We start from the raw sequence: 12,420 nt of genomic DNA on the forward strand, positions 1-12,420 counted from the left end.
GATCTCTGCAACGCATTGCCAACCAAAATCAAATGAATATCAGAAATGAAACTGTTTACAACAAAATAAAGTGCTGGCTAAAAGAAAAACAGAGCTGTACCCATTAATTGTTTTAGGTGTATTTGATCAAGTGTAGTTTTATTGTACTGATTATGTTTTATATTTATCATTTGATAATTGTTATTGTGTGTAATGTAGTTTAGCTTGTATTTCGAGCTCATTTTAATGAAGTTATTTGATCATTGTTATGTATGTGCTTTTACATTTTAATGTGTTATGCAATGGCGTTTTTGGATTAGGGGTACGGCCCCACCAGAGGGCACTGCTGTGCAGGGGAGGATTATAAACTTTTATACATTTTCCTGCACAAGTTAATAATAAATTCAACTTTGTCCTCAATGAAATGTCCGCAGTTTTCATTTGATGAACGCAATTTCCTGTGGAGACACTTTATGTACTGTAGTTGTGTGTGAATATTTCGTTGTGCCTGATGCTGTGCCTGATGCTGCGACTCCTCTGTTTCCTGCATGGCCCCACCAGAATTTCCAGACCAAAATCGCCACTGGTGTTATCTAATTTTAGCATGTAGCTCTGTGTTTTAATGTATTTTTATTTTATATACTTTTAATGTTGTAAACCAGCAATAGCTATAAACTCTACATACAGCACATCAGTTGCATTCTTTGTATTGGAACTATTAAAATAGAGTAAAATAAAATAAAATAAAATGTTCTATTTATTCTATTCTCTAGACTTAGCAATATGTGCAATGCACATATGTGGGTCATAATTTAACCCAATAGCTCAAATGGGTGTGTGTCTAAATATATGAACTTTTTCAAGAATTCAATTGTAATTTAAATGTAATAATGTGCTAATGTACTAAATTGAAATGTAGATTTTGTTGTCAGGGACAGGGTTTTAAATTTGAGACCAAACAAGGCAGAACTTTGGGCAGAGTAATGTCAATAAGTCTCCTGCAATACAAAACTTACCCTCACATGCAACCTTATATATCTCTGTGTACTTCCAGTCCAGTTACAGTCACTGTCAACCAGACATGGTATTTCAAAAACGATGAACCATAATATAGTTGTGTTATTCATTAATACACATTTTAATATTTTAATATTCGTTTGTTTTACAAAATCCAAGGAAACAAACTTTGCCCACAGAACTGCAAGACTACAATCAAGTTTGCAAAGCGAGTCTGAAGAATAGCCAATCACATTCGTGCGCTGTGTCACATGGCATTTTTAACCAATTACAGCGCAGCAGAGTGATGTCGTGGTAGGGTGCATGCCGCAACTGGCAGCTGTTTGCCGTTGCTAATGTCTCCGGGGTTTTTAACCTGTTAAATTTCACATTTTTAAGTTGTTAACTTGCCTATGACACAACACAAAGTTGGTCCGTCGGCACGCGGGGTTTAAAGGTGATGAAAAGGCTTAAAAAGAAGAAACAAAACGCCGGGTTTGGGGTGAATGAGAATGGAGCTTCCACCAGAGGTGAGTCAACCGCAAAGGGAGTAGCTAAGTAGGGTTTAATAAAGGTACGTTTAATATAATTACAGACTGCTCAACACAACTCTGTCGTCAAAAGCTGCCCGTATGGGCCTTTATACCGAATTAAATGCCCACATACGAAGCTAAACTATGTGACGATGAGGCGAAATCTGAGTAAACTTAATGCTGTTGGTTGAACCTGCTGACATTAACTGGCTAATGACCAGACGTTTCATTAACATGCAACTTGTATCTGCCTGTTGCCTTTTTATTTTCATTTTCAATAGTGTTGTGACAATAAACTTTAGCCACATATCATCTGCAGTGGTGCTTGCGTGGCAGCCAACACGGACAGTTGGGGAAACCTGCAGCTGACAGTCAGGCAGAGTAGAGATGATAATCTCATGCTGTCATCCACTTTGGCAGATCCTTAAACGCAGGATTTTTGTTTAATCGTTCAAATATAAACTGATTGAAACTCGCAAAATCTAATTTTTTTTAACCTGAATTTGTTCATGATTCACAATGTATTTAGTGGTATTCATCTCACTCTTTATTGCAGCTGTGTATGCTATGCATTGGAATAAAGCTGATGGCATTTGTTGAATATTCGATTGTTCAGTCAACAAAGAGTTACTGATTATTAGGTTTTGATGGTTGATTAGTCAAAATGGTTTAATCTTCTCACATTATAATATTCCACGTTTTCACCTTGTTTATATTAAATAAGTCTAAATGAATGAATTATTTGGGATATTTCTACTGTTACACCAAAGTAATTTGCCATAACAATTTTGACATTTTTCACAGCTCTCTGACTAAAAATAACCTGACCTTTGTGCTTACTTTCAAATATGCGTTGGTTTGTGTGTGTGCCAGGTTTCAATTCAGCTTCTTGCTGTATGTTTTCTTGTCTCTTATATGTCCCTGTCTCTTGTTCTGTTTTTCATTTTGGTCATGCTGTCATATCTGTCCTTATTGTACAGAACAAGACTATGGGAGGAAGCAGAAGTTGGCTGAGATCCATCAGGCTTTGATCAGGTTATAATTATATTATCACATACAGTTTGCTTGTTGAACACACTTTTTCTTTATTCAGGCCCTAAATGCATCCTGTCAGAAAAATCAATTTGAACTGTTAAAAAGCAAATTTTCTCATTTAGGGACAAACTATTGAGTCATTTATAAGGATAATTGGCATCTTCTGACACTGATGAAGAATGATTTAGTTACACTGAAGCATTGATTCATAACAGTTAAGTATGGTGTTTTTGTGATATAATACAACATGTGTAATAGTTTCCTTTTAAGCAAAATGTTTAGTCAACATAAGAGACTGGATGTTAAGCAGTGTTCTTGTTGCTGATTGCTTCTCCTTTTGCTCATTCAACACACTGTTCCACAGTATGCATTTACACACACACACACACATACACATACCCACAGGTTGCTTGTTAGGACCCTACGCTGACTTACATTCATTTGGACAGCCTAAACAAAGCATTATTCCTAACCTTAACCATGGCCAGTTAACATGTAACCCTAACCATAAACTAACTACAATTTTTAAATCTTAGCTCTAAACATAACAGTTCCTCAGAAATTAGGTTAATGCCTCATTAGGATCAGTTTTTAGTCTCCACAAGGACTAATGGTCCTGATAAGGTCAGTGTTTATGCCAGAAAAAAGGTAACAAATATAAGTACAAACACAGCCACACTGTGAGACCTGCATTGCTCATTGCTTAGCTAATTTCATACATGCTGGTTGCTCACATGGGCTTTGGCATGTGAGACCGTGAGATGTATGAGGAAAGGTTTGGAAGAGATTATACAGCAGGGGATTCGCACACACTTTACACAAAACACAACAATAGTTTTCTTTGTCATCTCATTTTAAACTCATGGACAAATATCAGGATACTATCAGCTCAGGACAAATGCCACAGTGTCAGGAACATTTAGAGGAACACAGCAACTGAATGTGACAGTCCTGAGTGTAAAATGTGAAGATAATTGCATTAGAAGTACAACCAAGAAATTATACCTGATTTCTGTATAAAATCATCTCGTAACAATTAAATTGTAAATTATTCAAACCTATTAGCTGTGTTTCCCTTTTCTTTCATTTTGAGTGAAATCAGTTTGACAGTGGCATTGAAATTCTGAATGCATTTTTGATGTACAGTGATCCAGTAGACATTGAGACCCTGAGGAGAACAGCAGCCAGCAAAGGAGGACTTCTCACTGATGAACTTCGAAGGAAAGTGTGGCCCAAACTATTGAACATCAATGTCTATGATCTCCCACATAAACCTGGTCAGTACTTGATATTAATATTTGTTTGTTGTATGCATGCTATTACAAGTAAGAAGCTGTAATAGTACATTTTCTTCTGTTTAAGGTCGAAATGTAAGGGAGGACCACAAGGACTACAACCAGGTAGTCCTGGATGTCAGGAGGTCCATGAAGAGGTTCCCTAAAGGTATGTGGGTGTGTTTTAATTCTAAATATAGCAATGTAGTTTGTATTGCAATTTATCCATCATTACAGCATAATGCAGATATCTGCCAACAATTAATAAAGTAGCAGTTGCAGTGGGGATGACTTTTTTGTCTCAAGCCAGCCTTCACTGCTAGAAAAGTGTGCTATTTAACTGTGACACTGTTGAATTAATCCCTGTTAGCTTTGGTGTTTATTTAAAAACCTGTCTGTCCAGAGGAGGCAACAAACAAAAATGCATTTAGCCATAAATGGGAAGTCTGGAGAGGATTCATCACATTAGATTTTAACTTCTGCTATTCTCTTTCTGTTTACTGAGCTCTTAAACTAATGTGAATATGAATAATATATTGGTGATGGATATTTATGCACATATTGTATAAGGAACACATTTAATGGTACGTTTTAATGGTGTTTTCTGTATTTACTGCAAAGTAAAATAAAAAAACACAGCATACATAGACAGTGAAGGAGTGAGGATGTGGAATAGATAGAAATTATTGGGAAAAAACTGTAACTTAAGAGTTACATATTGTGTTTTAAAGAATCTTGTGACCATGTACCAGTGAGTGGCCAGGCTTTCATTGGTCTCTGAGTTCTTTCTGTTCAACAGTGCAATGAGAGGGTAAATGATCTGATCCTCTGCACTCTCTCAGGTATGCCAGCCTTAGAGAGAACTGTTCTTCAGGACCAACTAATTGACATCATCCTGCAAGTTTTAAAACGCAACCCTCAGCTTCATTATTATCAGGGCTACCATGATGTGGCTGTCACTCTGCTGCTGGTGGCTGGGGAACGAATGGCCATTGCCATGTTGGACACGCTCTCCAAATTTCACCTCAGGTTGTAGAATTTTCTCATTAAATTCCTGAGTAATTAAGCAGTAATAGACTCGTATATCATCTGTCTTATGTTTCGGCTGCAGGGATTTCATGGATCCTACCATGGACAGCACCAAACACATCTTAAACTACCTGATGCCGATACTGGAACAAGTTGATCCAGAACTGCATGACTTCATGATCAGGTAAAGTCAGACAAATACAACTGTGGTTGTTTTTGCTCAGGATATGACACAAATATATTGTTTTTGAGAAGTTAATTGAAAAGTTAGTTGAGGAAACCTGTCTGCCAAATGAAGGAAATGTAATGTATTGTAGGTCACAACCACTAGAGGGCATCAAAGTGTTGATTTTCAGCAGAACCTTTTACAGTAAGACAAATGGCTGCATTTTAAGGGTGTTTATTTCATGTTGAAAAGTCATTCATATCAGTCTCATTGAGGAGTTCTTGTCAAGTTGTCCAACAGTTGTTTTTAGGACCTTTAATGTCCTTTCAGTGTGTGTCCATCTTTATGTGTGATGTTCCTACCCTATCATTTAAAAATATTTGCGATTGAAACAAAAATAAAAATAGCATTTTAAGATACAGTGTAAATAAGTGTCGCAAGTCAATGAATTGTTGTCTTCGGTTTGCTAAAACAATGTGTGCTTATGTATGTATGTGTGTGTGTGTGTATGTGGTATGCATTTCTGCTTCTACAGTACTTTTTCTGTCTGTTCACTGATGTTGCTGTGCTGGCAATCTCCATATTTGCAAACTATCCATCGAGCTGCATGCAAGCTCACGCCAGCACAAAATACACTACAAAAAAAATCATCACACCTGCAGAAAAAGGCATTATAAACAGCTCCTTCCTTCAAAGTTTGGAACGCTCTATAGTGCACTGTTCTTCTTCTTCCCCTTATCTCTGCCTCTTTCTTCTCTCGCCTTTTTTTTTAATCTCTCTCTCTCTCCCTCCCATCACACATGGTCTTTCTCTGTACCCCTCCCCCTGTCCATTACTCCCACAAATCTCTCGTCTTGTCACTCCCTCCCCCTATTCATCCCTGAATGCTCCTATCTAATATTTATCAACTCTCCAATTTACTTGAGACTCTCTCTAGAGACTGAAGACTGTCTAAAATAAGTACCTTTTATGTAAGCATCCCCTGAAAGGAGGGTTATAAACAGTATCCGAAGTTGGTGGAATAATGAAACGACCTTCTGCCATTGTGTCATTAATTATGTTAAACTCTTTCATGTGAGTGTGGGTGAGAGAGAGGTTTACTTTGTACCTTTAGTCTAGGTTTATAACTGTATCTCATCAGTTTATGGAGCTGACACCGGAGTTTGAATTAATGTGGCCCTAATGTGAAAACGTGGCAACATGATGACAATAACAGGTGGTTGTATATGGAGAGAGATTGGAACTCCAGTTTGTCGGTTCAAAGACACACACTGTCAATCACTGTCCTGATTAGCCACTGCCATGTGGTTGATTCTTAAAAGTATAGTGTGGAATATTTCTTATGGTTTAGTGACAAAAAATTAATAGCCTCATAGATATAGTTTCTAATAGTATTGTGATGCGAGGGGTGAGTTTAGGAAAATGCCTATTTGTTGCATTCAGCAGTCTCACTATTAGATGGTAGTAGTTAATACACCAGGGGTCTCAAACTCCAATGAACTAGAGGTCAACAAGAATCTACTGTAGTCAGGAGGGGGCTGATCAAGTGGAAAAAAAAAGGTTAAACTGGCCATTTTGACCATTTTGCAGGGGCATGAAAAGCCCATGTTCAAATTTCAAGAGCAAATTCAGAATATTTCATATTTGAATTTGCCCCAGGCTTCTATTAATTCCATACCCTGGTCTCAGGACTCTGACAGTAAATCTACAAGAACATTTCCAGTATCCCGCAACACTTTATCCATTCTGGAGCCAGACCGCCACAAACAGGAGGTTCTCTCTGCTCTTGAGGCTGTTTACTGGTCAATAAATGCTCCCTCTTATCAAACACATTCATGAGGTGACGTAGGAAGATTGAAGATGGAAGACAACTGAGAGAACATCATTGACCGCAGCTTTGGCGTCACTGCTTTTGAGAACGTTCACCTGCCTTCCAGTAAACTAGTGTTACAGACTGTATATCAAAGTTTATAGCTTTTGCAATTTAATTTTCATGAAAATGTAATAACACTGACTGCCTGGAAGGTAGAACATCAAGTCAAATGTGCCTAAAATGTGTTTTGTAACCAAAAAGGATTTGTATGTATGTTGCTAAGGCAAGATATAAAAGGAACACGAGAAATTATGTGAAAAAGGTCTCGTATGTGAGATCACGTAGGAAGTACACATCAGAATGTTGAAAATGCGTCAGACTGTTAGAGGACTAAGTGTACTTTTGTCTGTTCTTGTAGATCGGAGGTGGGAACCATCTTCGCCCTGTCCTGGCTCATCACATGGTACGGTCACGTCCTATCAGAGTTCAAACACACCCTCAGACTCTATGACTTCTTCCTGGCTTCACACCCTCTGATGCCCATCTACCTTGCTGCCACGGTAAGACGACATCAACACTAACAGGATAAATGGCGAGAGGCAGTGACTTTGTTTTGCCACTAATTCAGGATGCTCAACCATGAATGTGTGCTGACACGCGCACACACACACACACTCTCACACGTTCACACAGTGAGACTGAGCACTGTGAAGTCACTGGACTAGTTAATTAGATGCCTCCTAATGAACAGATGAGGGAAAATGAAGGAAGGGCAAAGAGAAAAGGAGGGAGAGAGGGAGCGATAGAAAGAGGGATGAAGGGAGAGAATAAAGACTGCGCCATGAAACAATAACAAAGAGACATGACTAATGTTTGATAGAGATGGAGGTAGAGAAATTACAAAGGGTAATATTTTTGATCTTTTCAGTAGTTTCACTCTAGAGTAGCTTGTGGAATGGATTTATTCTGTGTGTACAATTTGTTTTGCCAGGTGTTAATTTGTTTGTGACGAGGCCTTTTTAATGAAGGTTTTTTGTGTGCAGTCTTATTATTGCATATAATTATGTGTGTGTGCGTGTGTGTGTGTGTGTAGAGGCTGGACAGAGGCAGAACTCCGTTTGAAGTGTGTGAAGCAACAAAGCAGAATGTAGTTCATGTTTCCTCCAAGGCTGAGTACAGCGCACAGCATGGGAGGGTGGGGGTGGTGGGAGTTGGGGTTAACTCTTCATCTGCCTATTTCACTGCGGTGAACTTGCTTTGCCTCACAAACACAAGTGAAAACAGTAGAGTCTGGTGGTACAGATTCTTGCGGTTACTGGTAATGTGGGGTTTAGAATACCAATCTTTGGGTATTTATAATGATTTGATTCATTTGACATTTTAAACACATATGGCATGACACAGAAATGTAATTGAGCCCTAATATTTTACAGTTTAGTCATAAACTTTATTATAATTAGCTGTAAATAAAAGGTAACAATTACAAAAGCCACCACAACACATTATTTACACAACATTTAAACACAAATTCATGTCTTTTATACATGCTGAACATCTTTGTAAGCTATATTGAAAAAAACATCAACAACAATGACAGCAAAATCACATTTACTTTACTACATTGTATGGTCGGTGATATTCTGTATCATAATATTTTATCGGCCAACTGATAATTGAGAAAACGTCTAATGTACAGTATGTAGACGCTTATTCATATTTTACCACCTTCACATACTCAAAGTTCAAAACTTTTAACGCCTTCCCCTCCTTCTCAGATCGTCTTGCACAGAGAGAAGGAGGTGAAGCAGACCGAGTGTGACATGGCCATGGTCCATCACCTCCTTTCACGCATCCCTCAGGATCTCCCCTATGACCTTCTGATTGCTCAGTCCTTGCAACTTTTCAGCCAGTATCCCCCTTCATTACTGGCCAAGCGGGCAGCACTGCAGTCTCGCAAGAGGTGAGGAGACCGTCACTGTAATGAAAAGGGCTAATAATAATGGTGATACTGCTAAATCAACACAGTCGACATCATATGATGACACTTTAAAAACTGTGAAATTTTAGTTGAATGCAACCTGTTGTTTAGCTCTTCGTAAAGAAGTATTATATAATATTTCTGCATTAACATATCTAAATAGGTTAAATATTTCTTGTGAATTGTACTTAAATTGGCCAAAGTGTTTCCAGTACTGTTTTTTTATTGAAATTAATGGAGCATTTAATGATGTCATCGCCTTTGCGGAGCCACTGCTGTTTTATATAGGGTTTGCCTTTATAAACAGCCATACGTAATAAGCTTTTAAATGCTCTAGATACTCCTCTTAACTCTGTACTTTACTCTGGAGTCTCCAGGAAGGAGGGAGAGAGAAGAGTGTAACAAACTGCCTGGCATATCAGTTTGATTTGCGCCCTAAACTGAGGGGGAAAACATGTTTTTTGGTATATGGTTTTACTTGTTATTGCTGGATTCATGGATGTGGTGTCTTCATTTTACTCGTTTTGTCTGATTTTGAATCCACGAGAATATGAGCAAATGTAGGAAGTTGATACGCTCAGTAAAGAATCAGTGAAAAGACTTGTTGTCTCTTAATGTTCTGTTATGTACTTAATCAATGAAGGCATTAATCAATGCATGAAATAATATACATTAATGAAAAACTTTAAAAAGTACATTGGTTGCAGGTCATGTGATGAAATTTCCTCAGTAACCAAGAGGGGGTGCTATAAAAACACATCCATCAAAACAGTAGTGCTGCTGACACAGGCATGCCATATTGTGTGTGTGTGTGTGTTCCCATATTCTTTATTACTTAGCAGGAGATATTAGAGACACAACTATACACTCTCTCTCTCTCTCTCTAGCCATAGTCTATAATTGTCTCTTCCTCCCTGTCAGTGTCCTTCAGTATCACTTACAGTCATCGTTCAGGGCAGGAAGTGACATCACTGACACTGACAGATAGTGATGTCCAATAATCCATAGCTTCCTATCCATAAAAGCCACTGAGTCAGCAGTTTTCTCGAATCGTCTCCAACTTTCTGCCTCACCTGTTTTGATCCGTCAGTTTACCATCGATCCGTCTCTTCAATTAATTCTCTCTGTTAATGCTTCACCAAAGACCTGACTGCATTCTTCCACTTTTACACCCCTTTCTTCTTTTTTTCTCCCTTTTTCTAGTCTGTCCATCAGCACCTTCCATGCGTTTCAGCTCTCCACTCTCCACCAGAGGCCAGACTCAGTTCTCCAACGCCTCACCAAGGCCCAGGGCTCCACCACCTCCAGACATGGTAAATATTGTAACGTTGCTCTTATTAGTGACTCTGAAAAGGAAATCCTGAGGTACAGGCAGAGTGAAGAAAATATGAATATTAACATTCCTACCCAACCAAAATCATTTTTACGAGTCCTCAAAAATAGGTACTGGTTAATTTTTCGTCCCCCATAAATGATGCCTTGCTTTTGGGCCAATCGGTAACAAGTACACAAAAGATGTGGCAACCCCCCCACCCACCAATCCATCAGACTAACCGAGTGCAAATGTATTTGAAAAGAAAACAAAGATAATTTTTTTTGAAAATCTGATCATCGGCATCTGACATACTGTCTGTTTTGTGCAAGCAATCAAAAACATGTTGTAGAATTCCCCTCTGGAAAAACAAACTGTAATTTTAAAACTGAAAAAGCACATTATTCTCTGCAGTTTCATCAAGATTCAATTAGCAGCACCTGAGACACAATGCTAAACAGATTAACTTCACATAACTTGGTTTTCTATCTTATCTTTTTAAGGGAATATTTGTTTACAAATTCTTCAGTTCCTATGTTTACCTTTCTTTCATCAGTATTTAAGTAGCATACACTCACATGGATTTAATTTATACAGCTGAAAGTAGCACATTTACATCATGGATTCAAGTGCTTGTGTTGATTTATGTGCATTGTCCCTTTTATATAAGAAGAAGGAACTTATAGAAAACAATACATGCGCACACAATGCCGAAAACATGCAAAGGACAAATATTTGATCATGAATTCAGTACAACATAATTTCACCTAATTAAAGAGCAACTCTGCTTTAGGGCTGAGAGCTTAAGACTATCCAAATTGTATTTGCTCCACTTAGCTCAAACTAATGTAGTCTAATTAAACTGCTAAGCGATTGATCTTTATCCATGAAGACTTAAATATTCAGTTTTTGCCTTAACTGTTTTAGAGAGGTGTTGATTGAACTTAAGTTACAGTGATGGATAAGAGAAACAGTCACAAACTACAAATGTTAATCACCACCTCTACAACAGTTTCAACAAAAACTGGTATGTGGGTCGGGATAATTGCAACACTGCATTTTAACCTCAAGTAACTGTTTGGCCTGTAACCTGTAACTTAATTAAACTGAGAGCACTGCTGTTGACTATTTTCTTGCCATGGTGCAGAATTGGTTGTTGTAATGTACTGTGATCGTTTGCCCCTTCCTCGTCGTCTCTACTCCAAGTGTACTCAAGTGTTTTGACATTCTTTGACCCCCTTTTTGTTTCCAACGCTGATAACAAAAAGTGGCTTAATCCCCCTTTAGTTCAGCTTTGAGCATTCTGAAACCTCTTGTTCCCGTCTTGTCTCTGCCCTTCAATGTCTGAACCCTCCTCTTTGTTTTGGGCTCGTAGCCTCCCAACGCTCAGGCCTGGAAGCAGCTTTACCCGGGGGCCGAGGCCAGCTGTGGGGGAAGGGGAACAGGATGGTGAAGATGGCAGTGTGGGGGCTCTCTGCTACACTCGGGGCGGCTGTGTTCGCTGTGGCTCAGACTGCCATGGACTGGGGACCTGATATGTTACTACAGCTGTTCTGACAGTGGCAGTGGAAGCATAGACTGTTAGAAACGGAATGACACATGATGACTTACACCTGCTCTCATTATGGATTTGTAATTTACATACAACTATGCTAAAGCACAGACAGTGAACACTTTAAGTTCGTCTCGTGCAGAGAGGATGGTCAGGAAAAGCAGCAGCAGGAGGGGAGGTTGGTTATCATGGTGTTGAACAGGTTGTTGCCACTCAACCACAAGGAACATATGCTAACCACTAGTCAGCCTTTAGGTTGCGTGTGCACATGTGTGCGAGTGTGTGTGTGTGTGCATTTAAGCGAGCGAGTTTATGGTTTTTATGTTACCACTAATACCACGTGTCAGCATGGATGAAGACCAGACTTTTGGACAAGTGGTAAGAAAGCTCCAGGGCCTTTTATTAGCATTTCTCATGCATGGTCACTCAAGCTATTCGTCAATAAGTTTTGAGAAAAAATATCTCATGAGTCACTAAACAGTCACAGAAACACAAAGTGATAACAAATCAATGCAAAAAAAGAACAAATGTCAGAAAAGACTTAAAACGGCAATAACAAAAAAACCCCACTTAACAACAACAGAAAGATATATATACACTTTTTGTTTATGCTCGAGTAATCGATGCTTTTTGACTGAGAACCACAGAGAGTGACAAAAGAGGAGTAAAACCAAAAACAACATCAACAATGTTGTTACTTCTCTTTGTTGTTGACACAAAATAGCCATGGACGTGCAGAACAACCTCAGAGAG

The 12,420-nt window shown here is 38.6% G+C and overlaps 1 protein-coding gene across 1 annotated transcript; it reads left to right on the plus strand.

Annotated features, from left to right (window-relative positions):
* The first annotated feature begins 1,170 nt into the window (after positions 1-1,170).
* zgc:63863 (uncharacterized protein LOC393372 homolog) lies at positions 1,171-12,195 on the plus strand. Its single transcript, XM_044052242.1, has 10 exons — positions 1,171-1,505; positions 2,489-2,543; positions 3,690-3,820; positions 3,906-3,986; positions 4,660-4,846; positions 4,929-5,030; positions 7,244-7,385; positions 8,601-8,785; positions 10,007-10,116; positions 11,491-12,195. The coding sequence occupies exons 1-10, from the start codon at positions 1,436-1,438 to the stop codon at positions 11,670-11,672; spliced, it is 1,245 nt and encodes a 414-aa protein (XP_043908177.1). The 5' UTR covers positions 1,171-1,435; the 3' UTR covers positions 11,673-12,195.
* The last annotated feature ends 225 nt before the right edge of the window (positions 12,196-12,420 follow it).

The sequence above is a fragment of the Solea senegalensis genome, linkage group LG20, assembly GCF_019176455.1.
Source record: "Solea senegalensis isolate Sse05_10M linkage group LG20, IFAPA_SoseM_1, whole genome shotgun sequence".
Classification (NCBI taxonomy): Eukaryota; Metazoa; Chordata; class Actinopteri; order Pleuronectiformes; family Soleidae; genus Solea; species Solea senegalensis.

Bases quoted from the DNA above. Each gene is read 5' to 3' on its own strand.
- zgc:63863 (XM_044052242.1), top strand. From the start codon at position 1,436: ATGAAAAGGCTTAAAAAGAAGAAACAAAACGCCGGGTTTGGGGTGAAT. The intron at 1,506-2,488 runs GTGAGTCAACCG...CTTATTGTACAG, and splicing joins GAATGGAGCTTCCACCAGAG to AACAAGACTATGGGAGGAAG. The intron at 10,117-11,490 runs GTAAATATTGTA...TTGGGCTCGTAG, and splicing joins CTCCACCACCTCCAGACATG to CCTCCCAACGCTCAGGCCTG.